Here is a 25,729-nt window from a genome sequence, read left to right on the forward strand (position 1 = left end):
TCACTACCCCCATAAACAAAAACTCAAGATGCAAATTATACAAACTGCATTATACATTAAGACTGTGCAAAGGCGAAGTTCCACAGAATGGATGCAGGCTTAAAGAAGTCACAAGCCAACTTAAGAATCAATACTTTTTATTTACTGCTTGGTAGTACAAAAGTTGTATATAAACTATTTTGTTAAAAATACATCTGATATGCAAATTTAACAAAGGCAGACTAATATGGCAATATCCATACCCCTACAAAATAGCAGAGTGTAGTGTTAAATGCACTTCAACAGGCACAGTTTCTAAATCCTCTTATTGAAGTAACAATGCACAAATTCAATTCTTGCACATATCAGGTCATGTAATACCTTATGTATTTTATACAGGTAAATAATGCTTTATATATCCAACCCATTTTCATTTCCTTTATTCTACATATCTCCAATGGAATCAAAATAGAAACTACTTTTAAATTAAGTAAAAAAATACATATTTCTGTTTCAGCTTTCTTCCATCTTTTTGGCAAATTTACTTGCAGTACTAACCCATCATGTATCAAAGCATGACAAACAATGTTACCAAAATAACCCCCCTTTTTGTATTTAAAGCTTTTAGAACAGTCTATAACTGTGTATTTCCTTTGTGAGAGTTACTCAAATAGCTTGGTTTTGCCAGTATTCTCTTTTTCCAGTAACATTTTATACTCATAGCTCTCAGTCTTTTGGAAACTGAAGCTAATTACTATAACCAATACTAATTAAGTTCTTCTAGAAATACTAGCTCTTCATATAAATAATTAAGTGAAGCTTGGAGAAAAAAAAAAAAAAAATAAATCAACAATATTAAATGTATTCCTTTAAGGCGAGCTTGGTGTTTACCTGAAAGAGATTTCCTAAGTAAGATTTAAATTAATGGGAGCAGGGTTGCTAAAATACTCGAGTTCCAGTCCTGGCTGAACAGTTATTTTGGGTTCTCAAGGACAAACAGTATCTCTAAAAAATACACATTTTAAAAGGAAAAATAAACCATTTCATCTTTTCAGAACTTTGCTTGATTATGGGTTGCTTTGGGGTTTGCTTATTGTTTTGTTTTCCCCAAAATACAGCACTGGTGAAACGTATATATTGTTAAGTGTATATATTGATTAAGTGTGGCCAGCAGGTCAACAGAAGTGATTCTCCCCCTCTACTCAGGTCTCATGAGTACTATGTTCAGTTCTGGGACCCCAGCACAAGAGGGATATGGACCTGTTGGAGTGAGTCCAGAGGAGGCCATGAAGATGATCAGGGGGCTGAAGCACCTCTGCTATGAAGACAGGCTGAGAGAGTTGGTCTTGCCCAGACTGGAGGGGAGAAGGCTCCAGAGAGACCTTATTCCAAACTTTTAGTACCTAAAGGGGCCTGTAAAAAGCTGGAGAGGGACTTTTTACAAGGGCATGTAGTATCTGAACAAAGGAGAATGGTTTTAAGCTGACAGAGGAAGTTTAGATTAGATATTGAGAAGAAATTCTTTACCATGAGGGTGCTGAGGCATTGAAACAGGTTGCCCATCACTGGAAGTGCTCCAGGCCATGTTGGACAGGCCTTTGAGCAACCTGGTCTGGTAAAGGATGTCCCTGCTCATTGCAGGGAATTTGGAACTAGATGATCTTTAGGGTCTCTTCCAACCCAAATCATTCTATGATTCTATGACGTCCAGATAGTATCTCATGGATACAAGTAGAAGAAAGACCATCTGCAACATATACTTTCAGCAAGAGTGAAAATAAACTTCATGTTTCCTGGGAAGACATGCGAGTATCTAATATATAAGCATTGAGACTAAATTTTATCTTTTTACACATTGATTGTTAACACTGTGTAAACTGATGAAGAAACCAAATTCTCAGATATGAAGGAGAAACAGTTTAGAGCAACTGGACTGAAAGGATTGAAAGTATGAATTTAAAATAAATCTATTTCAATGCAAACACTGATTTTAACTGAGGAAATACAATAGATTAAATTACTTTATAGTTCTCAGAATATATTGCAATCTCCACTAAAATGCATTACATTAGAACTTATATTCTTAGGCACTCAGAGCAAATGATATTTTTCAGTTTCTATTATACACAGCAAAGTTTGCTGGAGTACTGCAAAGATTTGCCTCCCCATAACGAGTAACAGGACAAAGCAGAAATCATGATAAGCTGACACAAAGAATTAATATCACAGAACCATCACTGGTATTTTTAGCAGTAAGTCATACTTCAAACATGAAGGGAGTGACACTGGCTCAAGATTTCAGTGCCAATGAAAAAAAAACTACCCTCAGTCCAATAAAGCCATTCTGAAGTACTTTAGCATATACCCCAGAAAACTTTTTATGTCAGATATTCCATATCCTTATCTAATGTTTGAAATGTGTTGCCTTAGCTTAATTAGGAGCCTGTGGATAAAAACAAAAAAAAGGCAGAACTATTAGACATTCTTCAAACACAAGCGAGTAGGTACAAGAAAACGTGAAACAAGTGGCCTTGAGGAAAGTAACTTCCCAATAGCTTACACAGCTACATAGAAAAAAATGCTGTTCAGCCTATGTCAAGTAGTAAGGGGGAGTAAGGAGAAGGAAGAAAACAATTTGACTTCTGCATATAACTCAGCCACTCTAACGTGAAGTAACCTTTAGAGTTCAAGGGCTTACGTACTAAAGGCACACATGCAGATTTTGGCTGACAATGATCTCCCTGTATGTTTTGCTTGGCTACTAGTGGTTAGATTAAAAGAGTATTTTCATCTTCCAAAGGCTTGCTTTTATCTTCAGCAAACACTTGTCAACTCTGGAAGGGCAAAACAAAGGAGAAAAATCCAGATGGACTAGAGGGGTGAACACAGTTTATCCATAGGGTAATCATATTACATGTAATACTGAGCTCACTAAAAATGCTTGTTTAAAAAAAAAAAAAAAATTAAGATTTGGTAAGTCTTTTAACTTTCCTGTCCTAAACCTTAGGTTTTCTCTCCCAGATGAAGCCCAACATTTGATACGAGGCCCACAAAAGTCAACAATATTTAAGTATCTAAATCTTAATGGCTTTGCACCAGTAAAAATCAGTGTTTACCCTTGCATGAATGCCATCACAGAACTTGTAAAATGCAACAATGCCATAAATACATTTCCTTAAATAGTATACTTCTCTTGGGAGTTTTCATTTTTTTCCAAAGTGCTAGCGAACAAGTTTCTTCTAAAAGTTCCACCTGCAAGAGAAGAACAAAAATAAGCCTAAATAACAGAACTAGTTTTAGACTGAACATACCACAATTAAAAAGTTAGCAGATGCTCCGAAATGGGGAAAAATGCCACAATCACAGGAAGTGGTTGCCGTGCATTGCAAGTTTAGCATGTGAAATCCTAAAGGAAAGAAACTGAAAATTTTGCTGGTACTTATGAAAATGATGGACAAACACATGGACAAACTAACAAATCACATCACAGTGCAAAGCACACATAACTTTGAAAGGATACTAGGAACGAAAGATGTTACATAGCTTCACTGCACCAGTACTTTAAGTTTTTGTTTACCCGTAGCTTACAACAGATGTGCAAGAGCTCAACTCAAAATTCTGACTTCAACCATCAGTCTGTCTACTACTTTATGTGCCACTAAGCATATTCTAAATAAACTTAAGTGATGAAATGGAGTCTGCTGAGAACATGGACCTTGGAGACATGGAGGAGACATGCTACAGCTTCAAATGACACAGCCAGCAAGAACTAGGATAAGCTGAAATACCACAGAGGTCACTTTAAGAAAATACTTGAGAACATGTCAGTTTAGGAGAAAAAAAAAAAACCTGAACTCAAAAGCAGCAGTGAAAACAAGCAACCAGCAATATTATGTCATTCAGGTACTGCCCAACTCAGGAATACCATTTCACACAGGAACTCTCAAGTAACATCAGTTAAAGTCAGATCACAAAGCACAAATCTACTGCCTCAAAATGCTGGAACAAACCTTTTCTGTCAACAGTTAAATACACATTTGTATCTGCCTTCTTCCTCTGCATCTGAAGATCTGAGCCAAATTCTCCAAAACCATTTGCTTTCTATAGTAAATTTATTGGCTGAGGGTGCAGAAATCTTAAATGACACTTATCTGTTCGGTTTCTGTAAATGAAACTATAATGATTTATTAAAAGTTTGAAGTAGTTGAGTAAAGGTCTAACTACTACCTTTTTACATGTGAACAGCTTTTCACAGGAGCGGACAAAAACTAAGCCATGCTAAGGAGCACTGTCATAGTCTTTCAAGCAAGATCTATTTATTTTTTTGTAGTGCACATCAAACAAGCCTGGAAAGTTTCCCGGATGATTTACAAAACAGCTCTGTTGGACTGGAGAGACCTTTACAAGAGATTCTGCTATTAGAACATTTGTTTTCAGAAAAGGCAATACTTTAATCCTAAGGGAGGCTCTACAATGAAAAGCTGCCATAGTATAGCTATAAAAAAAAATTAAATGTCTATCTATCGTATCTCCCTAGAGAACAGCTTATTTTTAGATTAAAGTAGTCTTGGTTTAAATTTAGAGAACAACTTTTAGGTAATTACAGGGAATATATTTTTTATTTATGAGAGAACAAACTAGAAAGAAAACTGGACTACAAAACATCTTTAGAGTCACTTTTAAAATACGATTTTTTCCTTTTTTCTAAATCAAAGTGCACTGGAATTAGCTTTATTTTCATATATACCTTTTTCTATTTCAAATGTTTACAGAGACTAACTAGTCTAAGTAAAAACAAATATTACGAACAGTCTGATCATGCTAAATATAGAGATACAGGAAAGAAAGAATAGTCACAGGAGTAACAAAACAATTAGCTGGCTATGAAAATGTCAATGCAGCCAGTGAAGGAAGAGGTTATTTCTTCTTACATTTAGCTAATATTGATTTTTTAAAGAGAGTAAAAGGAAAGAACACCAACAAAATACCTGCTGAGCATCAGGACATAATTCTGAATCAGAAAGTAAGAGTAGTTTGTCTTTCACTGACATCTGCAGATCCTTTGCAGATTAAAGAGCAGCAATAAGTCAGCAGCCACTAGAAAGCTACAATTTGCCAAAAATTGTCATAGAACAAAATGCAGAAACAAAATACTTAGTCTATGTAAGTACAGACTACAGTCTATCTGTAAGGATGCTGTATACACCTGCAAGGCAGCTGTATTTACACTGGCTTTGACCAGCATTTGTCCAGTTTGGTCTTACAGATGCCCAGCAATAAAGATAGGACAGCTTATTTCAACTTCTTAAACTTTGAAACCTCAACTCCACCTCCTTGCAAATTAGCTCACTGTTTACTTTCTAACCCACTGAGCAAGAAGAATTTACTTCATTACACTCCACAGCCTTTTAAACATTTGGTAACATACCACATCTCCAAGTCTTTCTTTCTCTGTGACAGTGGTTCCAAATAAATTGGGTATAATTTAATGATAAGGCACAGAGTCCAGACAAACACATACTCCTTAGGTCAACAGTCCTAACTGTGCTGCCAATAACAGTTGGTAGGAAGTATCCCAATGCATACCAGTTCTCTACTTTGTCTTCCTTTCCTGATACAATTACAGAATGTCTTAATGAATAAAAAACAGATATAAAGAAAAGGCCACATCTCAAACCTTGGCTTTTCAAATTTAACCTCAAGACACTCAAGGGGGTTTGGGTCTTGTTATGCTGTTAAACATACACAATTTCCACTGGTGCATCTCCCTCATATCTGAAGTTCCTAAGAGTTTGAAATGGACTGAGCTGCCACAATATGACTTTATCTGTTCTCTCAGCATACAGAGATTTTGGCACTGTGCACTTTGTTCAATGTCTTCAAATCTAGTGCCCTCATCACCCCAGAACCCCTTTTTTCCTAAAGGGAAAGCTCTGTATTTGAAATACATTTATGTAAAATCACCTTTCCCCTTCAGATGATCAGTCAGTGTGTCATCAGTTAGAAGCAAATCACATTGACTTACAGGGGCTTTTCACCCCAGCTGTTACCAAAAAAACAAACCCAAAACAAAACCAAAAACAGTCAGGGGTGCATTCCAAAGCCATGCTGGACACATTGACATGCTTCACGGGGTACCTCAAGCAATTCACTGAACTTTGATGACGCACAAGAAAACCCCAACCTCCTTAGTAACCTACCTAGATCCCTGTGATATGAGCATTTTCATGTGTCTCCATTCTTATTAGCCAAAGATCCACTGATCTATCAGAGAAGTACCTTGTAAGCAGTCACTTACATAAAAGCACACAGTACAAGGCAGCAAGCATAAGGAAGAAGCACTTAAGTTATTCCAGTGATGCAGCTGTCAGCAGCATTTGTTTCTTCTGGGTAATAAACACATTGCCACTAAATCTGAACCACCACTTATTGCAAAAATTAATATGCAGATGTTTAATTTTTTGGACCTCTGATGCCACCCTCCACAAAGTGTTTATTTCAACATCTACTCTCATTACAAAGCCTAAATAAACAATTAGATAAGAATTTGGTGGATAATTTAGCCTTTACAAATTTCTCATTAGCTGAGTGAGCAAATATAATTTTTGCAAACTTCTGTAGAAACTTTTTAAATTAAAAGATGAATTTTCATGCAGAACTGATACATTTTCAACTTCATTTCTCGTTATCAATTACCTTCACTTATTTGACAACATACAACTTTCAGCACGAGTTCCCACTGTTTGTTACCTGCAGTTTACTCGGAGCTTCTTCTCTCTCGCACCTCCTGTTTCACAGGTGTGGCAGGCACTTCAGTGTCCTCCTGTTTTGCAGGTGTGGCAGGCATATCACCATTGATACTCTCCACACCGGTAACAGACATCAAGCTTTTCCGTTCTTTGGAATTAGATTTGTGCTCCACTTTTGTGACTCTAAATCTGAGGTAAGCAAAAGAAAAGATTCATTTGTATTTCCTCAGATTAGTTAGATTGCACTCAGTACCCAGTGTAAGGACAGGAACATGTTTTCAGTTCCTCAAGACCCTCAGAGCTGACATCCACATGGAACCAGCTTCACTTCAAAGCAGTCTTCCTTCCCATTACCTACATGGACTTATAATACTCACTATTGCTAAAATCACACTTTCTCTGGGAATTATGTTTTCATGCAAAATCCACAGGTAGCATACTACTTCTTAGAGGAGTAATTTTCTAAGACAACTACAACATAAACTAGGAATTAAAAATAACAAAACAGAATGCTTTCTATAGCTCACACTTACTTGAAAAATACCAAATTCAGAAAGAGGAATTTATTAGTGTGCAACCCTTGTTTCTTTTTAGCCAGTATCAATAGAGCAATAGCTATGGATTTATACCCACAGTAAATCCCCATCTATTAACATAATAATAAAATAAAAAAAAAAAAACAACAAACACAAAACCCAACCAACCAACCCATGTTTATTTCTTCCAGAAATAACCTCAGTCTAATAGTAATAGGGTTACAAAAAACAATCACTGATGCTATAAACAGCATGGAATCAATAGATACCTGATCCAAAATGGGTCACTGTATCTTCCCTAAGAAAACCATACAATAAAATGACCCAAGCCTTACCTTCCCACAGAAAGGACTGTAACCTCTCCAATACGACTTCTTCTGTGCTCTTTAGATTTATGAGCTGGCTTTATGAGGTGCCATCGTTTGTGGCTACAACGAGTACAAACATCCTGTTCTATTGCTCCTCCAACAGTATGGAAGTGATGGCCTTTACAGCTGTGTTTAAATGGAATAACACCAGGTGACAAAGGAGATCCTGGACTTGTTGGACTCCCAGGAGAGGTAGGAGATAAAGGGCTGTAGGAAAAAGAATAAAGGAAATTTAGTGTTTACTATAACGTCCTGATTCTTAAGAAGAAAAAGAAGAGTAAGATATAACCTTCAGTTATGCCTGTGAATAACTAACTTTTTCAGGGACCGTTTATTTGTAAGGATGTCTGGTTTAAGTCTCCCTCCAATATCCTATTTTTGCAGTTAAAATCACTTCCATAAATTAATTCAGCTGCAGTCATGTGGTTAAGATAATTAACACAAAGGAAAAGGAAATGTAAAAAAAAAAAAAAAAAAAAAAAAATCAGGCTAAAAGAAAACAGTTTACCTGAAATTATACTGATGAAGACATGTAATCAGCTTGTTAAATTCACACTTGGAGAACTATGGAAACTATTTTAGCCTTGTTACAGTATCCCCAAGAAATCACAAAAGAGCATTGTCCTACAACACTGCAAAGAGACAAAACTATCTACCATGAAGAGAAAAAGACTCAACAGATAATCTGGCTTAAGCTTCAGAAACACTTACTTTTTTCTTAAAGTACTTTGAAAGAAAGAAAAAGCAGTATAACCACCAAGAAGTACCTATTGAGAACATCTGATTGATTCAATCTGACTTTCTTCTAAAGCAGAAAAGCAGGTAGCATATAGAGAAACCAGAAGATGTACTTTTTTTGACTTCAGCATCAATTTTGATACCATGTTGCAACACATTCTCCTAAATCAAGCCTCTCAGTGCATTAAACGTGAAATTTCTGCAGCTTAAGGTAGCACACCTTGTTTGAAAAAAAAAAAAAGGAAATACCAGGAAATTACATATTAGTAGCTTACTATGAAACTGGAAAGGCATACTAATGTGGTTATTCTGTGATGATATTCAGTGTTTTAATAGTTCCTTGCATAATGGAATAGAAGAATAACTAAAGTACCCATAAACTTTGGGTCACCCATAGTAAGTGTAGAGGACAAGATGAGAAATGAGGATGATCAGAAGAGAGCATATGTATAAAAGACACATTCACACATATACACACACATAAACCTTATTAAAAATACTGGCTGTATTGCAGGAAGGACAAAACAAGTTTCAGTGCTTTAGCAGAAAAGCTTTATAAACCCAGATTACAAAGAAACTAGCCAGAGGATCATTCTGCAGAAAAAGAAGGTGAAGATCACAAGCTAAACATGAGTCATTATGATGTTGTTGCTAAGAAGGACAATTTTCACAGTGGAAATAACAGGAGTATAACCTGCTAACCTAGGGTTACATTACTCAGCATTAATCATGCCTCAGCTGATCATTCCATCCAGTTTTGGAACTGTTATTTCAAGAAAAATATTATCAAACTGAAGAGACTCCAAAGGAGCACAGACAAACAAAAGAAATAAAATATGCCGTAAAAGACGGGAGTTACTTGGATGCTTATTTTCAAAACAAAAATATCGACAGGAGACATTTAATGGTCTTCAAATACATAAGAGAATGCTATTAAGGGAAATCTGTTCAACATCTGAAGCAAAGACAGGAATTAATGGCTTTAAGTGGCAGAAGTGAAGATTTTGCTTAGCCATTACTTTTCATATCAGTAGGAAATGTTTCATAGTGCATCAAACTTAGAAAAAAATACAGTGGATTTGCACTTAAGTTACTAAAGCTTTGGGAGTATCTGTCAGAAATTACATAATTATTTTCCCCTTCCCTTTACCTTTTGTATTTTAATTCACCACTGAAACAATAGTTAAAATTCCCAAAATAACATCACACATACCTACGCAAAAAGACTGAGTTAAATTCAAATATTTCTGCTGCACCATAAATTTAAAAATAAGTCCTGTACTTGAGAGTAACTCCTTAAATTCATTTTTTTTCTACAATAACCAAGCCTCTTAGCATTAAACAGGTGGTTTAACAGTTTAAACAGTTGCATACTCAACCCTTTGTTTTGCTAAAGCTACACACTCCTACTTATTTTATTAGTGATACAGTACTATTTGAACCTTCATCTTCTCTACCTTGAACATGAACAGAGGGTTACATATGAAAAGTAGAACAGTACGGGTATTAATTAAAGGTACTTACGTATAGATATACATAAATAATGCATCTGTAATTCAAGGGATGAACTACATTCTCTATGTAATTCTCTAAATGTGTAGTGAAAAAAGTAAGAGGTGGGTCAGCCAACGTATATTACCATGATTATAAAGAAAAAAGTAAACCAGGAGACACAGAAAGAAATGTCTATTTCAAGTTAGCATCCATACAAAAGAACCAAGTGCTGCTTATGTTTTTTCAAATCAGAGGAACTTTGGACTAAGACAAATTGTAACTTCACAGTGAAGTAAACAAGTATTGCAGCCTCTGTAAATACTTAACCCAAAAAGCAATGAACCTGTATCACACACCTAGAACACATAACCAGAAGAGCCAGTTACTAACCCAGGGCACACATTAAAACCGAGTGACTCAGAGACACCACAATCAACATAAATCAATGGAAATCAACATACTGTCGTTTTAGCTGGCAAATCAAGGAACTGATGTACTCAGGAAATATGCATTAAGAAGATGAGTAATTACCTTTCAGGTTCAAAGACACTGCTATCTGCCACCATGGCCTTTAACACATCAGCATTTGCTAAAATGAGAATAAACAGAATTCTTCAGAAGTGCACAACTCTAACCTCAGAAAAAGCAAACAGCAAAATTAAAGGTCCTCAAAGAAACTTCATTTAGAAGAAAGATGACTGCATCATGCATATCTCCAAAAAGGCACAAGAGAAAATTATGCAAAAAAAAAATTTAATATAATTCTGTGTGATTTTCTTAACATGAGCTACCAAAAGTACAGTTCATATTGCACTCAAAAGCACCCAATTAAGCCATGTAACACAGCCATCTACACAGCACTCCCAGACAAGGTCTCTGAAAAATTTAAAACATCCACTTGACCACAGGATTATCATCACCTCATATATAAAGCAACTTCAGATGAAAAACACTGGTTTAATTGAGCCCTACAAAATGCAAATTATCCATCAAAAACAACCAATTGCTCACATATTCTAAAACACATACAGGCTACACTTAATCCCAGCCTCCATGAAAAATACACAAACTCAAAGCCCTGACAGTTAAGTAAAAAAAAAAATCAAACTAAAACAACAACAACAAAAAAACAAAAAAAAAAAAAAAGAAAAAACAAGAGAAAAACAAGAAAAAAAAAAACACAAACCAACCCCAAAAATACAGCTTTTCCAGAGGACTAGTCTTCATTCAAAAATAACACTCAGAGCTAGCTCAACACTTCAGAGAACTTCAGCTTACACAAATGTAAAATTAAAAGGCTGCAGGTTCTTGTGCTATAAAAACATGCAGTCTCCTAAATGTTTCTTCTACTAGGCAAGTAAGTTCTGAACTAACCAAGCATTCCATAGGCTGCTTAACTTTGATTTTATTTTTGCAGTCATATCATCTTCTTTATCCTTTATTCTACACGCACAGCACATAAAATTAGTGCTCATCTACCCCTTAGTCTCAGTTATGCACAAACCTTTCAGAGAACAGCTGCAAAAATAATTTCAAGACAAAAAGTTTAATCTGGTCAAAAAAACCCAACATTTCCACATGCTTTAAACATTGCCACTAAGAAAGCAACCTTGGGTTTTTCTTTCACAAACAAACAAACAAAAAAAAAAAAAACAAAAAATCAAACACCCAAATAGTTATAGTATCAAGAAATTCATGAACCAAACTTACCATACAAAATAATTCTCAGGTAAGCAAAACCTTCCCTACTTTGTTTGAAGTTATTGCCTTCTAAAGGCAATCTCAGAGTTCAGCATGTACAAAATGGTTAATAAAAACACATGAACATAACATACTTCAGAATATGTGAAAAAAAACTTGTTATGGAACACCATGTCTTGAACAACACAATACTATACCTTCATTTTTCATAATGTAGTTAACAATTTGTCCCACAGTGTCGCTATTCTCATGTATTGTTTCATTCATTTCTGTGCAAGGAAATAAATATGTTATCAATATCTTGGGCTTTCAAATCAAGAAGTGAGTTATTTTAAAACAAAGTAAAAACAAGACCCCATGCTAAAACCAAAGCAAACACCAGAAGAAATTACTTCAAAAGACAGACAACATCTATTGCCACTTCAGAGTGAAAGCTTAGAGAAGACTTTCTAGTCCTTATTCAGAAAAAATACGAACATAAGTTTGTGGAGTCTAGATATCAGCTCTAACATATTAATTTAAGACTTGACTAACTTGAATTAAAGTTGAATTTTCAAAAGCATATGTCAAAACTCCTGCTATATTTAGTAAGGATGAAACAAGACAGCAGTATTTGTCATCCTAACAATAGGGAGGGAAAACAAAATCATTAGTCTGCCCAAGTCACTATTTTAAAATAGATATTATCATCTTCCAGAATAAGAGGGATTCAATTTAAGCTTTTCACCACATTTGATTTTTTGCAGGAGCAAGCAATTTAAGAAAGAAACCTTATGACTAAATACTTCTGGAATCAATTGCACCTATTAACAATACTGGAAGCTTCCCCAGAAAAACTTCAGAAGGCAGAGAAAGATGGGAGAGAAAAATGGAACTATGAGGAGGCACAGCTCTGCCGTTTCCAATCATTATGACTAGGTTTAAAAATAAAAAAAAAAAAAAAAAAAAAATCAAAATAAAAGTAGTATCACAGGATTGTGGCAAGTTTGATAGGTGAGATCCTAAATCTGTCTCAGTACTAGTAAATTAGGGGCTTCAACATCTCTGTACCCATGCTCCATCTTCATTCTAATACAGGCAACTTTGCAATGCAACTTTGAGCTACCTCCCCAAGACCTAGAAGTTATCCCCCTATCATGACTGCTCACCTTGCTGTTACCAAGCAGGTGAACTAACAGATCAGCCTGTTACATTCCCTACATGCATGCCCCAGGCAGCAATTGCTTAAGAACATGCTAACACATCATTACTGTACCACACAGCTCTACCCTTACCACACAGCCAAAAAGTGCAAAGTGTAATTTGCACTTATTATAAACCTACTGACAGTAATTAACTAGGAGAAAGGAAGAAGCCTAAAGTATTTACAAGTGACTTGACACTTATATTTACTTAGCCAAATGCTATAGTGACTTACTATAGCCCTTCCCAAGGGATAGCATTCTTTTCTTGTTTTGTTTTCAAGTAAGAGTAGATGGAAATAAGGAACCATAAAAATAAAAGCACAAACAAACATTAGAACAAAAAGAAGTATCTTTAGGAAAAAAATAAAAGCAGTACACATTACATACAACAGAAAGTAGACAGTCAGTCCAAAGGCTGTTTTATAATGAGATGGGAGATGAGAATGACAGCACAACAGGAGCAAAGACTGCTAACACAAAACTAAGATTTTAGGGTTCATGGGGCAGGGCTTTTTATCTCTCCTCAGATGAAATTATGCATAATAATATTTTGTTGCTAAAAGCAGGTGGAATGCAGAAAAGCAATCTGGCGACTGTGACTGCAGTGTACAGCTGCAAACAAACATACTGGACACTTTGATCCCTCTGTAAGCTCTTAACTGATGTTAGAGGACTTGCATGGGAAATTGGAACACTCCTAGTTTTGACTGGCAAAGATCAAAACCCAACGGACATATAATGGTAACAAAAATATTTTCCTTAATATTGTTTTGATGTCAAATATAGACAGAGAAATGACAGAAGCCTCACAATAAATTATTCCATAGTAGTTGTAATGTAGAGAAATAGGAAGTTATTAGACTTCTTGATTACCTATTTTTTCATCAAACTTTTCTTCCTCTACTTGTTCTGCCTCCGTTGTACAACGATATCCTTTTTTCTTCAGGACATGACAGATCAGGATCCCCAGGAGACCCATGATGAAGAAAACAGGAACCAATGCAAAAGCAATATATTCTAGGTGTTCAGGCTTGCCATCATTGCCATCAGTCTTAGTTGTCAGAGTAGTTGTCTGTAAGTCACTGCTTGACAAAAACTGGAAAAACTCTCCATTACCTATGCAAATGAATAAACACAGGTATTACTATACTCTGTAAATCAATTCAAAGCATTTAGAAAATTGCAAGCATGAATAAATCCTCTAGCATCAATGTGATGTACCTTATGTGATGACTTGAATGGGCAACACATACTTCATTGGCTGCGAAGCCACACCTGTAACAGTAGACATTCCCTCTTCTTAAATGATTACAAGATATCTAAGGTCCAAAACCCTCACATGATATTTCTCTAACATAAGAGTGAAGAACAATATTCTAGCCTAACAGGCTTGTGAGCTCAATAAAAGGGCTCACATATTTCCCAGAAGTGTACCACCATTGCTGCTTGTCCCCACCACTGAGGAAAATGTGATACCATTTCTCCAGTATTAAATTCATGCCAAATTGCTAAAAAAAAAAAAAGAAGAAGAACATGGATTCCTCCCTAATATGTAAGCACAGGACTTTGAACTGACCCTTGCAAAGCAGTATCATCAGGTGTGAGAGAAATACCATGATGTTTTTCTTAATAGTGGGATTTCCTAGTACGAAATAAAAAAAAAAAAAAAAAAAATTACTCATCAGCATAAGATAAGCTCACTTCCCTTGTTTAAGATTCAGAACCCATTTTGTATTTAAACTTGAAACAGGATGAGAAAAAGGCTTTATGTTTTGTTTCCAAAGAATCTAAGTTGCAGCATACACACTAACTTCAGACTCACAATTACGCATTTTTGTTTCAATTAAACTCGGAATTTAACAGATGTATATATTCCATTCTATAGACTGGGCTTTTGAACTACCAGAAGTATAGAATATTCACATTAGAAGGGACCTTTGAAGTTCATTAATCCAAATGCTGCTAGAAGTGGATCTGATTAGATCAGGTTGCTCAGGTAAGCTCCATCTGAATGATGGACATTTCACAACATTTCTGGGCAACCTGTTCTAATATTTGCCCACTTTCATGGCTAATATACCCAGATAAATTGAATTCTCAGTACCTTCTCATATATAAAATAAAAAGCTGTTCAATTTGTCCTGGTTTCATCTGGGATAGAGTTAATTTTCTTCCTAGAAATCCAAAAATACACATTTGCATACCCAAAATTCCTTCTGAGCCTCTAGGGTTTATACACACTCCCCACCCACATAAAAAGATTTAAATATCACTCTTCCAACATACAAGAATATTGCTGTATTTCTACCCTCTATTATTACTCTCCACTTCAACTGAAAATACTTTTTTTTTTGATTAAGAAAAGAAATGACAATAAAGACAACCAATAGAAAAAATTTCTAACACTATTTCAAGATATTTTCCATCTTGTATTAAAATGGTCAGGGAAATTCACAGTCATTCCATGAATGAAACTGGTTAAAGAAACAAAGATCCATCAAAAAAACATTTATGACAGTGATGCTTTCAGAACATAAATGTCTAGAACAATCAAATCACTCCCTTACAAAAAAAAAAAAAAAAAACCTAATTGAAGCCTCCAGAAAATTACTGAAAGACTCTTATTTCACAAACACCGCTACTGCATTAGCTGTAGAACTAAGCTGTATTTGAAAATACCAGTAAGGTGACAGACTGAAAAGAAAATTTGTTTAAACCTGTAGTTATGTATTTAGCCTAGCTCTTTTCATATCAAAACACTAAGTCGTTTATTTTTAAAGTATTCCTGAATTTTTCAGGACAGTCGTGAATTGTCACTTCAGTAGTACATAGTACACAAGACTTGCTCAAAGTGAAAAAAGCACTGGAACTTCATTGAAATAACAGTGGATAAAACCACAATCAGCAGCAAGAAGAAAAGGTGTGCTAAAAGCATTTCTCTAAACTAGTTTTCTAAACAATAGCAGAAATGCAGACAAATTGTAAGAAATGCAAACAAACCACTGAACAGATCACAAGGCTAAATGTTAAAATCTCAGGATGTTTGCTTTGGACAAAGCCAGATGGTCTAGCTTACTCCCAAATACAAAAGAGAAAGCTGTTCACTTATAAGAGAGGCCAGCATTCCCACAGATAACTGTATACAGAATTTACTAGACAAGTAACCTTTAGATGCTTTAAATTTATGCCTGAGTAGGACAACTGACCAATATATACAATTTAACACTTTCAGGCTGCAACTGTTTTACACTACAAAGAAACAAGAGACAGGAATGGCTTACGGCCATAATCATATAACTAAGGAAGTTGATCTTACATACACTTAATTTCCTTTCTAAGAGTTTATAATTTACATTTTAATATACCAAAATATTTTTTTTGTTGTTTGTTTGCGGGGGTTTTGGTGTGTCGTTCCACCACCCCCCCCCCCCCCCCCAACTCATCAGGTAGAAACGGGCACAAAATCTCCCATTTAAGCAAAGCACCTTAATTTATTTCCCAAGCAGGAGAAAAGTCATCATACCAAAGTAGTACTATTTTGATTACTACAACATCTCTGAATCTAAGAAATCCAACTTAAACAGTATACATCACAAACTCAGAGAGGTATTAATAGATAAGCACCCTTCAGGTTCAAACAGAAGACAAAAATAGGCAGGTGCTTTGGCCTTTGCTTGCACATTAGTCATTTTAAGAACAAATGGGAAAGACCTACAACACTAAGATCAACCACCACTCACTACTCAAATTAATGGGTAGAAGGGCCATGAGATCAATCTGACTTGACTTTCTCAGTTTTCTACCTCTCTCTGTGGAAAGAGAGGCATTCATTCCCCAAACAAATAACACATTTCAGCGTTTTCTCCATAACCACAGTAGGTAAAATACCCACTACAAACCTAAAGCAAGTGGGTCTTACAGACTAATACACCTAAAACACACTTTCCTAAAGTAATTGTGGTAATATGGAGGCATAGTCTCAGAGTATGTTCCAAAAATAAGGCCAGGATGATTATTTGTTTAAAGAAGCATAATGTCCTATACAATTATTTTTAAATCACCAACTTGAAACCCCATCAGCTTGATGCAGCCACTGAAAACATATATACAATTTACAATATAAAGCTGATTCAAAGCTGCATACAATCAGAAGACAAATTATACAAAGAAAATTTGAAAATGAAATCCAAATGCTATTAAATGTTCACAGCAAACAATAAAAAATTCTATATAAACCTGAACCAATCTCAAATTCACAAACAACTCCAGTGACTGAGATGCATCACATTTGCAGAAACACAGATCACTACTGAATGTTGCAAATCAACGATCACTGCAATTGCTAAATACCATCCCCACCCTGCAAAAAAAAAAGCACACCATCAGAAACTCCTCAGGTTCATATTCCCAGCACACCTAATATATAGCACCTGTAAATGCTTGCATGGTTTGAGTTCCTTTGGTTTCAGTTTTCTTTCTCTAGCTACACAATCTGTTTCAGGATTTAGCACTTCCTCTCAGACTGCCACTTGAAACACCAATGAGAAAATCTCATCAGATACAATCTAATCTGCAGTCAAAAGGTGATGATAATCTAGACAAATTCTCAAATGACAGATGCAACACATACAAGGTAAAATAAAACAAAAAAAAAATTAAAAAAAACCTGTGCCTACACTCTTTTGTGTGTTTTTTTCCTGACAGAAGCATGTTGGTAAAAACTCTTAGTTTATCAAATGCATACTCTGTAGCATAGTTTAGCCCACTACTTGGGTTAAGATTTAAAGACTTTCTGAACTAGGCAGGGAGACATACTCATAAGTATTTTTCCGATTTAAAAATTCATTAGCAGAGATACTCCAACATAGCAGACCAGGTAGATAAGACTGTGTGATTTTTCTTGTTGTAGATACCTAAAAATCTAGTTCTCCCATTAAAATTCAACAAGATATACAACTTTATTTGTGAGGTATTATACTAGTAAAACCTGAAATCAGTAATATTAATAATATACATAACTTGCAGAAAGTCCATAAACTGCTTGATGACATTCATTTTATGTTCAGAGATGTAAAAATTCACCAAAAGCAAACAAAAAAGTATCCCAGAAGTATTTAGCTGTATCAAATACTTGGTAACCTTATAAGCAGAGTGCAGCACCCAGCTTTCATTATCATACACAGCAAGATGTCTGCCCTCAAAGACCTCAACAGTTACAACATAATGCAAAACCAAGGCTTGTCTAGCTAATGAGCAATATATTTTATTTCCCAAGTCACAGCTACATCATTCATTGTATGCTCCCTATTCTTCTTCCCCAGAGGCATATTATGCTTATTAACAGACTTGATAGTCTACCTCATTCTCATGATGTCTGATGTTGCTTCACAACGGTTTTTAATTGCACATAGCAATCTTCCTTGACTCAAGTCAATTCCTATAGAAATTAATCTGCTTTGGTGATTTGCTGTCCTGGCATTTTTATATACCTGTCACTGTATACCAGTTTACACATTAAAATTACTTGAAGATGTGATATAAATAAAAAGGTTTAGGAGCAATATTCAGCATATTTAAAGTGACACTTAAAGCTACATTTTGCCACAAATTGCTATTAATTCAGATCCTATGTACTCTTGTTTGCTTAAAAATGAGTATGTGTTAGGTATTGAACTTGAGAATTGCCTGCCCTTACTTAATCTTAACCTAAAAAGTAGATATAAGGACAGTCAAACTCAGCCAAGTCTTTTATACTGGCTCTAATCAGTACTAGTCTGACATAGTGTTCTTTCAGCAATGGCTCAAAGGATTTTTTACAGCACCTTTATGAAACAGAATATACGAGGAAAATGTTCGCATATGAAAGAATATTTCATCCTGCATTAAAATGCAATTTTTACGTGGCCTTGACACATCTATTAACATTTTTCTTAAGCGCTGTATTCCCTCCATATCAGTAAAATAATGGCTGACCACAAAAATATTCCAAGACTAGCGTCTCGAAGCCTGTGAGAAGAAAGGAGCAGACCACATAAGCGAAGGTATTGCTCTATAACAAACTTAAAGGGTAAAGAAAGTCTTATAAACTCACAGAAAAGAGAGAAGGGAGCAGTTTAGAAAGGTCATCTCACTTCATCCCACTGTCAAAAAGCAGGATTAACTGTACCTAGACAACCCTCTGCCAAGTATGGCTACAGATCCTGCAAAGACAACAGCTTGCACTCCATGCCTATTTTCTTTCTCACTACAAACAGAGGGTGAGAACAATTCCTCCTTTAGTATCTACTACCACAATATCTGATTTTGCTTGTACTGGTATCTGCAGTTACAGAATTACTCTTTCCTTGGTTTTAGCTGCAGGTACTCAAAAAGATTTCATACTTGGCACAATCACCAGAATCTCCCCAATGTCAGCCTCAGTTACCTCAAAGCTTTGCCTTTAGTATTGATCTAAATAGGCAATTCTCAAGCTTTTCATAAAGCACATGAGACATCTCTAGAAATATTTAAGACTGGATTCTTGAAAAAATAAATCATTTTTATAACAAAGATCAAACCTGTTTAGTTGTTATATAAGCAATATAACTCACCATTAAAATAATGCACTCTATTTATTTTTCTAACTCTCCTGTACTAAACTCAAGCATAATCTACATCTAGCTGACTACTTCAAGCACATTCCAGCTGGTTTTGTATTGTTTAATTTACAGAAAGCAACCCATAAACAATGATGTAAGCTCTTTGCTCTACTGATAAAGAATCCTATTTGGTTAGTCTGGATTTTGTCCATTAAACCCACGCCATTTATTTCTTATGGCATGGCTTCTATAGAACTTTGTTTATGTTTTAAGAGTTTGATTGTTCTAGCAATCTACCTGCTAAAATAAGTACACTCATTCACCATCTCCTCTGCTATAACGTTCAAGAAGTTACAGGACCACATTTCCTGCTTTCAGGCACAAAACCGAAATGCAGCTATCAATCTCAGAGTATACAGAACAACAAACTATTGTTGGCCTTAATGAATATTTAAAGAAATTAAATGTGGTCAACATAAAACCTATTTAAGTACAAAACAAACATTCAGATATGGCATATAATATGCTTTAACATCTCAGCTAAGCGTAGCTGGAAAACATGTCTCAGTAGCAATATCGGCTTATGTGTTTATCTCCCTCCCCACCACTAATGTGCCAGTTCACCACCCACCTGTGGAAAAAGACCAGTCACTCAATGTTCAAAGTAATTTAGACAAATACGATTTGCTTGGGTGTGTTTTCTTTTTCTTTCTTCCATACCTGGATCACTTCTAGTTCAATTCACCATGGGGACCTACACACTGTTTAGAGGGCACAACCGAAGGACTGCTTAAGCTGGCAAGGCCACAAGGAGGAATAGTCAGGCATCTGCAACTTCAGCTCACCCTGCAAGGAAGAAGCACCTGATGATCATACCTAGTGCTTCATCTTCTCCTGGATCGAGGGGAAGCAGACTCTGAACTGCATTAAACTATAAAGACACTTCTTACCTCTAAGGTGGATAGAAGCACACTTGGATTTAAAGCATTCATGTTAAGTATCATTTAAACAAATCTTTTATTTTAAATTACACACTTTTAAACTCAGGCATAAAAATAAAGCTTGTTGATTAGCTAAACTTCCTATATACATACTAAATATCTCACTCTCAAGAATTTAAGAAAACTTTATTTTTAAAAACTTGCTAAGGTAATGAAGTTTTAATGAAATTAATTAAATGCCAGAAATGGCCACCTTATGTCCCTTGGCATTTCAGAAGTGGTGGGTATTTTCTTAAAATAAAGCAGGTCTAAACTATCTATTTATTTTAATTCAGTACATTCAACTTATTTAGATATAAAATAAAGCATTCTACTAGAGCTGCAGTAGAGCTGTTATCAAAGTCTAGTTCATTTTGTCAGACTCTTAATTCATGTGCTTAGCAGTGAATTTATCTACAGCCCCGCTGGTAATTACGTACTGATTTAATACTGGATTTTAGTCAGTTTAAGGATAGTAAATTTAGCCAGAATGGTTAGCTGCAACTTGGAATTAAATGTACCTTTAAAAAGTTATCCAATGTAAACAGTATTTATCTGTTCTGGACACTACAGTAAAATTGCCTATGCATACCTAAGCAGATGAAATAACAAGCAGTTTCAATCAGAAGTCAAAATATATCACTGCCCAAAACAAGCACAAAGACATTTAGAAAATGTTTGGGCTTCCCTGTCTTACTAGTAAGGTGGTAGCTACAGAAGAGACCAGGCAAACTAGACAAGGCTGCAAAGAACAAGTTAAAAAAAAAAAAAAGTTAATTTTCTAGAGGAGAAACCTCTTAAGTGAAGAAAACCTATTGCCTACCATTTGCTGGCCTATTGTTCAAGGAAATTGTACTTCAGGGAATATGCACAAACTGAATAACAAAGGAAAAACACCTATCATTGAAGAGGAACATTCAACAAGTTTGTGAATTCCGCTGAACTTCTAGCTTCTTTGTAGTAATCAGAACGTACAGCCAGAAGTGAAATAAGCAGGAAGTCTGATGAGAAAAAGGAAGCCACATGATGAAAGAACGTACTGACAACTAACAACAGTACTGCCAATTGCCTTAGAGGTTAAGCAAGGTTAAGATTTGCTATTAAGAACAGACCTCAAAACCTTCATTAGATTTGTCAAGAGCAGTATCTCAACAAAGCAAGCAGAAGGATCAACCCTGGTTCTTTAAAGCTCTTCCTAACTGCACTTAGAGAACCCTCGCAGCAAGTCTCAGGGATGGGTTACCCAAACGTAATACCCAACAACCTCCTTGCCACCCAGCATTGTGCTCATAACCATAAAACTGCAAATGTTTCACAGCACCTCAAGCTGAAGCCTGCTTACAGTCCTTAAAGGAGAAGTCTTTGACCCACTGAAGTGACCACAAAAATTGTGATTGTCAGCAATTTTTGCAGTAGGTCTTGGAAAGAGAGCTTTCTACTCTGAACTGAGAGATAAGTCTCCACCTTGACGAGTTCTTTCTTAATCCTTATTTAGTTCTGAACTACATGCCCTACCAACACTTTGAGTAAGTTGTCTGCACAAAGTTTTAGGTGGGTTTTCTTAAAAGCTTGAGGGTGGAGTGGGGATTTAGGGAGGAGACATCCCATATGTAAGGGTAGGTCCTACTGACAGCAAACAAACTATAGCTAAAAGCATTACTGTATATTGCACATAAACCTCAGCAATTTTAAACCATAGCAATTTCTACACTCCCAGACAGAGCCTGTTAGGAACCAACAAGGAAGACCAAACCTAGTAAATCATCTCATTGGTCACCTAATCAGTCCGAACAATCACACCATGAATGCATCTGACATTAAGAATTCAATGAGAAAACAAGAAGAGTATGTAGAGTTTTATCATGTTCAGAAAGGGAAAAATTGCAATACGAAGGGTATGACAGAGGCTCAGTCCATTCCTTGCAAGTGACACAATACGAGGTTGATAATGCTGCAGAAACACATACAGAGACAAAAAAACTTGCGTTTCCCTGTTTAACAGTGTTAAAATTGGAGTGCTTGTGGTGTAATTGCTTTGGTCACTACTTGCACAGCACACAGCTCCTACTGCAAAAAAATACACAGACACTGATGTTTTGCATCTGTGTTGGAAAATTTCCCCTCAAATTTCAGTTTTCAAATAAAACATGCACATAAAACATGCACTGGATGCAGCTACCACACACATTTAGTAAAGCAAACTTCACCTGGTTGGCTGTTTAAAAAAATAACCAACCTTCCTTCACACCAGATATGATTCCATATAACGGGTAAATTTACAAGTAGAAGCAGCATCTAGTGAGCAGCAATGAAACCACACACATCATATCACATTTATGCAAACTAACAGCCACACTAGTTTAAATGAGTTAAAACCCAATTTTAACCCAAACCAGTATATTTCCTGTGTGAAGATACGGCAGATAAACTGACAGAAAGCATCTGGCAAACTCACAGCAGTAAGAAAATTCTTTCATAGCTTTACACACTTCCTGCTAGACTTCCCAACTTCCGGATTTAAAATTATGATCCTCTTCATCTACATGAAGAGCCATAGAATGGTTAAGGTTGGAAAGGACCTTAAGATCACCTAGTTCCAACCTTCCTGCTAGGGGCAGGGGCGCCTCACACTAAACCATGTCACCCAAGACTCCTTCCAACCTGGCCTTGAACACTGCAAGGACCAGACTTAATTACTGCTATTGGTATTAAATCCTACCAATGCACCAAATCCTACCAATGGCACACTAACAATCCTCCAGCAAAACTGCCTTCAAGCTCAATAAAGAAATCCTGAGTATAAATATTTGTTAAAAGCCAGTATAAGCCTATGTGTACACATCCTTTGGTTTACTAAAACACGTTTACACTCTCTTCAACATGCCAGCAGTAGGTAAACTGTACACTCATCTCAACATGTGCCAAAATACCAAATAACTATCAAAGAGCAAATTATTTTTTTTATATATTAAAAAATATTTTACACTAAAGCAACCGAGAAGGAAAAAAAAAAAATATGGTAATGATCAAGGACAGAAGAAAACTCCATAATTCCTCTCCTCTAACCTCTGCATAAAAAAACTGAAAAAAAAAAAAAGGAAAAAAAAACCACCACAAAAAAAAAAAAGGCAAAACAAAAACAAACTAAGGCCTCAGAGAGCACTGGACACCAGTCAGCATAAATTTTAAATTCAAGGAGCTTAAAATCCTTCAGTGAAATCAATTAGCTGGGGGGGGGGAGGGGAGGAGGAGAGGTCTGATAACGCTAGCATCTTTCCCACCATTTTACTCTTCCCACTTGTGCCTAGTGGTATTCATTTCTTTCCAGTGCCCCAAAGAGAAGGATGACAAGCCTTCCATTCCTCTTGGTTTCAGAAAACAAATAGCAGGTGGCAGATACCTCAGTCCTTCCTGACAGAGCCAACCTGCATCAGTGATTACAGATGTACGAAAGTAAGCATAGGAAGACTAGAAACATTTATTGCTTAGTTTTATGCTAAAAAGCCCATGTTAACTGTTTCCACTAAGTTTACTCTCAAACAAGCAGGTATGCTCTTGTCAATGTCATACCATTCGGAGGCAATTAAGCTGCTTAAGTTGAAAATCACGCCAGGTAAAAACGAGCATCAACTTAAAAAGAAACGTTTAAGCATCGACATCACACAAAAAAAAAACACTTCAGACTACACAGGCAACAAAATCTGCTTCGCTTTGAGATTATTAGTACCATAACATTTGTGGTTATCTATAAACAAAGAAAATGTCACTTAAGACTAACTTCCTCTGGCGCTTGTCTGCGTGCGACTGCTCTTCAGAGACCTTAGGGATTACAGCCAACTGAATTTCCAAAACCTAAACGCTAAAAGCCAAGTTTACTCTCACAATAGAGGGTGAAATAGAACCAATTCTCCCATGCATTTCTACCTTGCGAGACATCTGATTCCAGCTTGAAGTGAAATCAACTACGGAGGAGCTACCAGACTCCCTCTGTGCAGCTCATTAGGAGGTTTTTTGTCTTTTCCTCGCAACTCCAGGCTATCCCCGACTGCGCTAACAGTCCGCGCGGGGACTGCCGCGACATCAGAGCCGCTCGGCATTCGGGCGAACGCAGCCGGCCTCACCGGGAGAGACCGGCCGCTGCCACCGAGAGCGCCGACCTCCTCTCAGCGATCCGCTCCCGCCGGGCTCCGCGGGCCAGGCCGGAGAAGGGACACGCTCCAGTCCTGATACCCTGCGGCGGGCCGCGGCACGTGGCTCAAAGGACAGGCACCCCAGAGGCACCCGCCTCGGCCCCGCGGCGGTGAGGAGAGGCTCCCGGGGGAGAGGCAGCGGGGCCAGCCGAAGCACCCGAGCGACGGGAGATATCGGCAGGGCCCGGACACTCGCACCCGCCGACGAGGTCACAGCCGGTGGCGGGAGCCCGCGGAGAGGCTCAGGGGCCGTCGGCGGGGAGCGAGGGGGCTCCCGGCTTGAAGCTTCCCCTCCGACAGAGCTCCCACCCGCGGCGAAGGACCGAGGCCGCAGCGACCCACCGAGAGCAGAGCGGTTGCCCAGCCAGGCACCTGCCGGGCCCAGTGAGGGAGCAGTCGGCGAGATCCCGGCCGTCGCTGCCGGAGCCATACCCAGCGCCTCACCCGCGCTGTCTCCGCGTCGGCAGCCGCGCCGCCACGGCCCAGCCCGGCCCGGCCCGGTCAGGCCCAGCCCACCGGCGGCGGGGCGCGCCCTGCCCGCACGACGCCTGCGCGAGGCCGCCGAGTCGGGGCGGTGCTGGGATGGCGGGGTTCGGCGTTCGTGAGGTGGGCGGGTTTGACTGGTGTGGGGCAGCTGCTGTGGCCGTGGCGGGGACATCCGAGGCTGCGGCTGCTCGGTCTGACCCCTGGTCTGATCTTGCGGTGGGCATAAGGCGTTTCTTAGGCACTCCTGCGGGGGTAGTTCCGCGGTGTCCCCCGGCCCCAGAAGCAGTTCAGTATCGTAGCTGGTAGAGGAGGCTTTATGAGCCCGGCCCCTTCAGCCTCGGAAAGGCAATGCTGGGATGCAGCAGGGAGGCAAGATGGAGATGGGGCATCATTTCCTAACGGACACGGGGCAGGCTGAGCAAACACCGGGAGTGCTGTGCCACCATCGTGAAGTTGGCCGGGGTCTCTCTTCCACCCAGGTTTAGGGGTGTCCTTGAGACCGGTGCCTCTCAGCTGTGGCCACAGAAGGCTGGTCTGCCATTCTGGTGGCCATGCTCACCATGCCGGGAGCACCGTTCCTGCCAGGGTGTGGCATTGCACAAAGGCTGAGGAGCTTACAGCAAAGACAGTTCTGCGTCAGGGGCCCTGCTCCCCAACACCTCCAGGGAGCTTGTTTGTTGTAAGAGCTGCACTGGAGCTACGTGGTGTACATGCACGGCAGTCTGCTATGCCGAGGGGCTTCAGGG

General features: G+C 37.7%; 1 protein-coding gene across 2 annotated transcripts; it reads right to left on the bottom strand.

The window, feature by feature from the left end:
• Nucleotides 1–120: 120 nt before the first annotated feature.
• Nucleotides 121–25,034, bottom strand: RELL1 (RELT like 1). Of its 2 annotated transcripts, none has more exons than XM_062618794.1 (7): nucleotides 24,840–25,034; nucleotides 13,623–13,865; nucleotides 11,763–11,834; nucleotides 10,396–10,453; nucleotides 7,600–7,839; nucleotides 6,730–6,917; nucleotides 121–3,231 (listed from the first exon to the last, which is right to left on the bottom strand). In XM_062618794.1, exons 1-6 carry the CDS (start codon nucleotides 24,925–24,927, stop codon nucleotides 6,737–6,739), a joined length of 882 nt encoding a protein of 293 aa, XP_062474778.1. In that variant the 5' UTR covers nucleotides 24,928–25,034; the 3' UTR covers nucleotides 121–3,231; nucleotides 6,730–6,736. The 2 variants fall into 2 exon arrangements, with proteins under 2 accessions (XP_062474778.1, XP_062474779.1); XM_062618795.1 differs by lacking the exon at nucleotides 121–3,231 and adding an exon at nucleotides 6,220–6,243.
• Nucleotides 25,035–25,729: the final 695 nt, after the last annotated feature.

The sequence above is a fragment of the Pezoporus occidentalis genome, unplaced genomic scaffold (genome assembly GCF_034315485.1).
Source record: "Pezoporus occidentalis ecotype Australia unplaced genomic scaffold, CSIRO_AGI_Poc_V1 ctg203, whole genome shotgun sequence".
Classification (NCBI taxonomy): domain Eukaryota; kingdom Metazoa; phylum Chordata; class Aves; order Psittaciformes; family Psittacidae; genus Pezoporus; species Pezoporus occidentalis.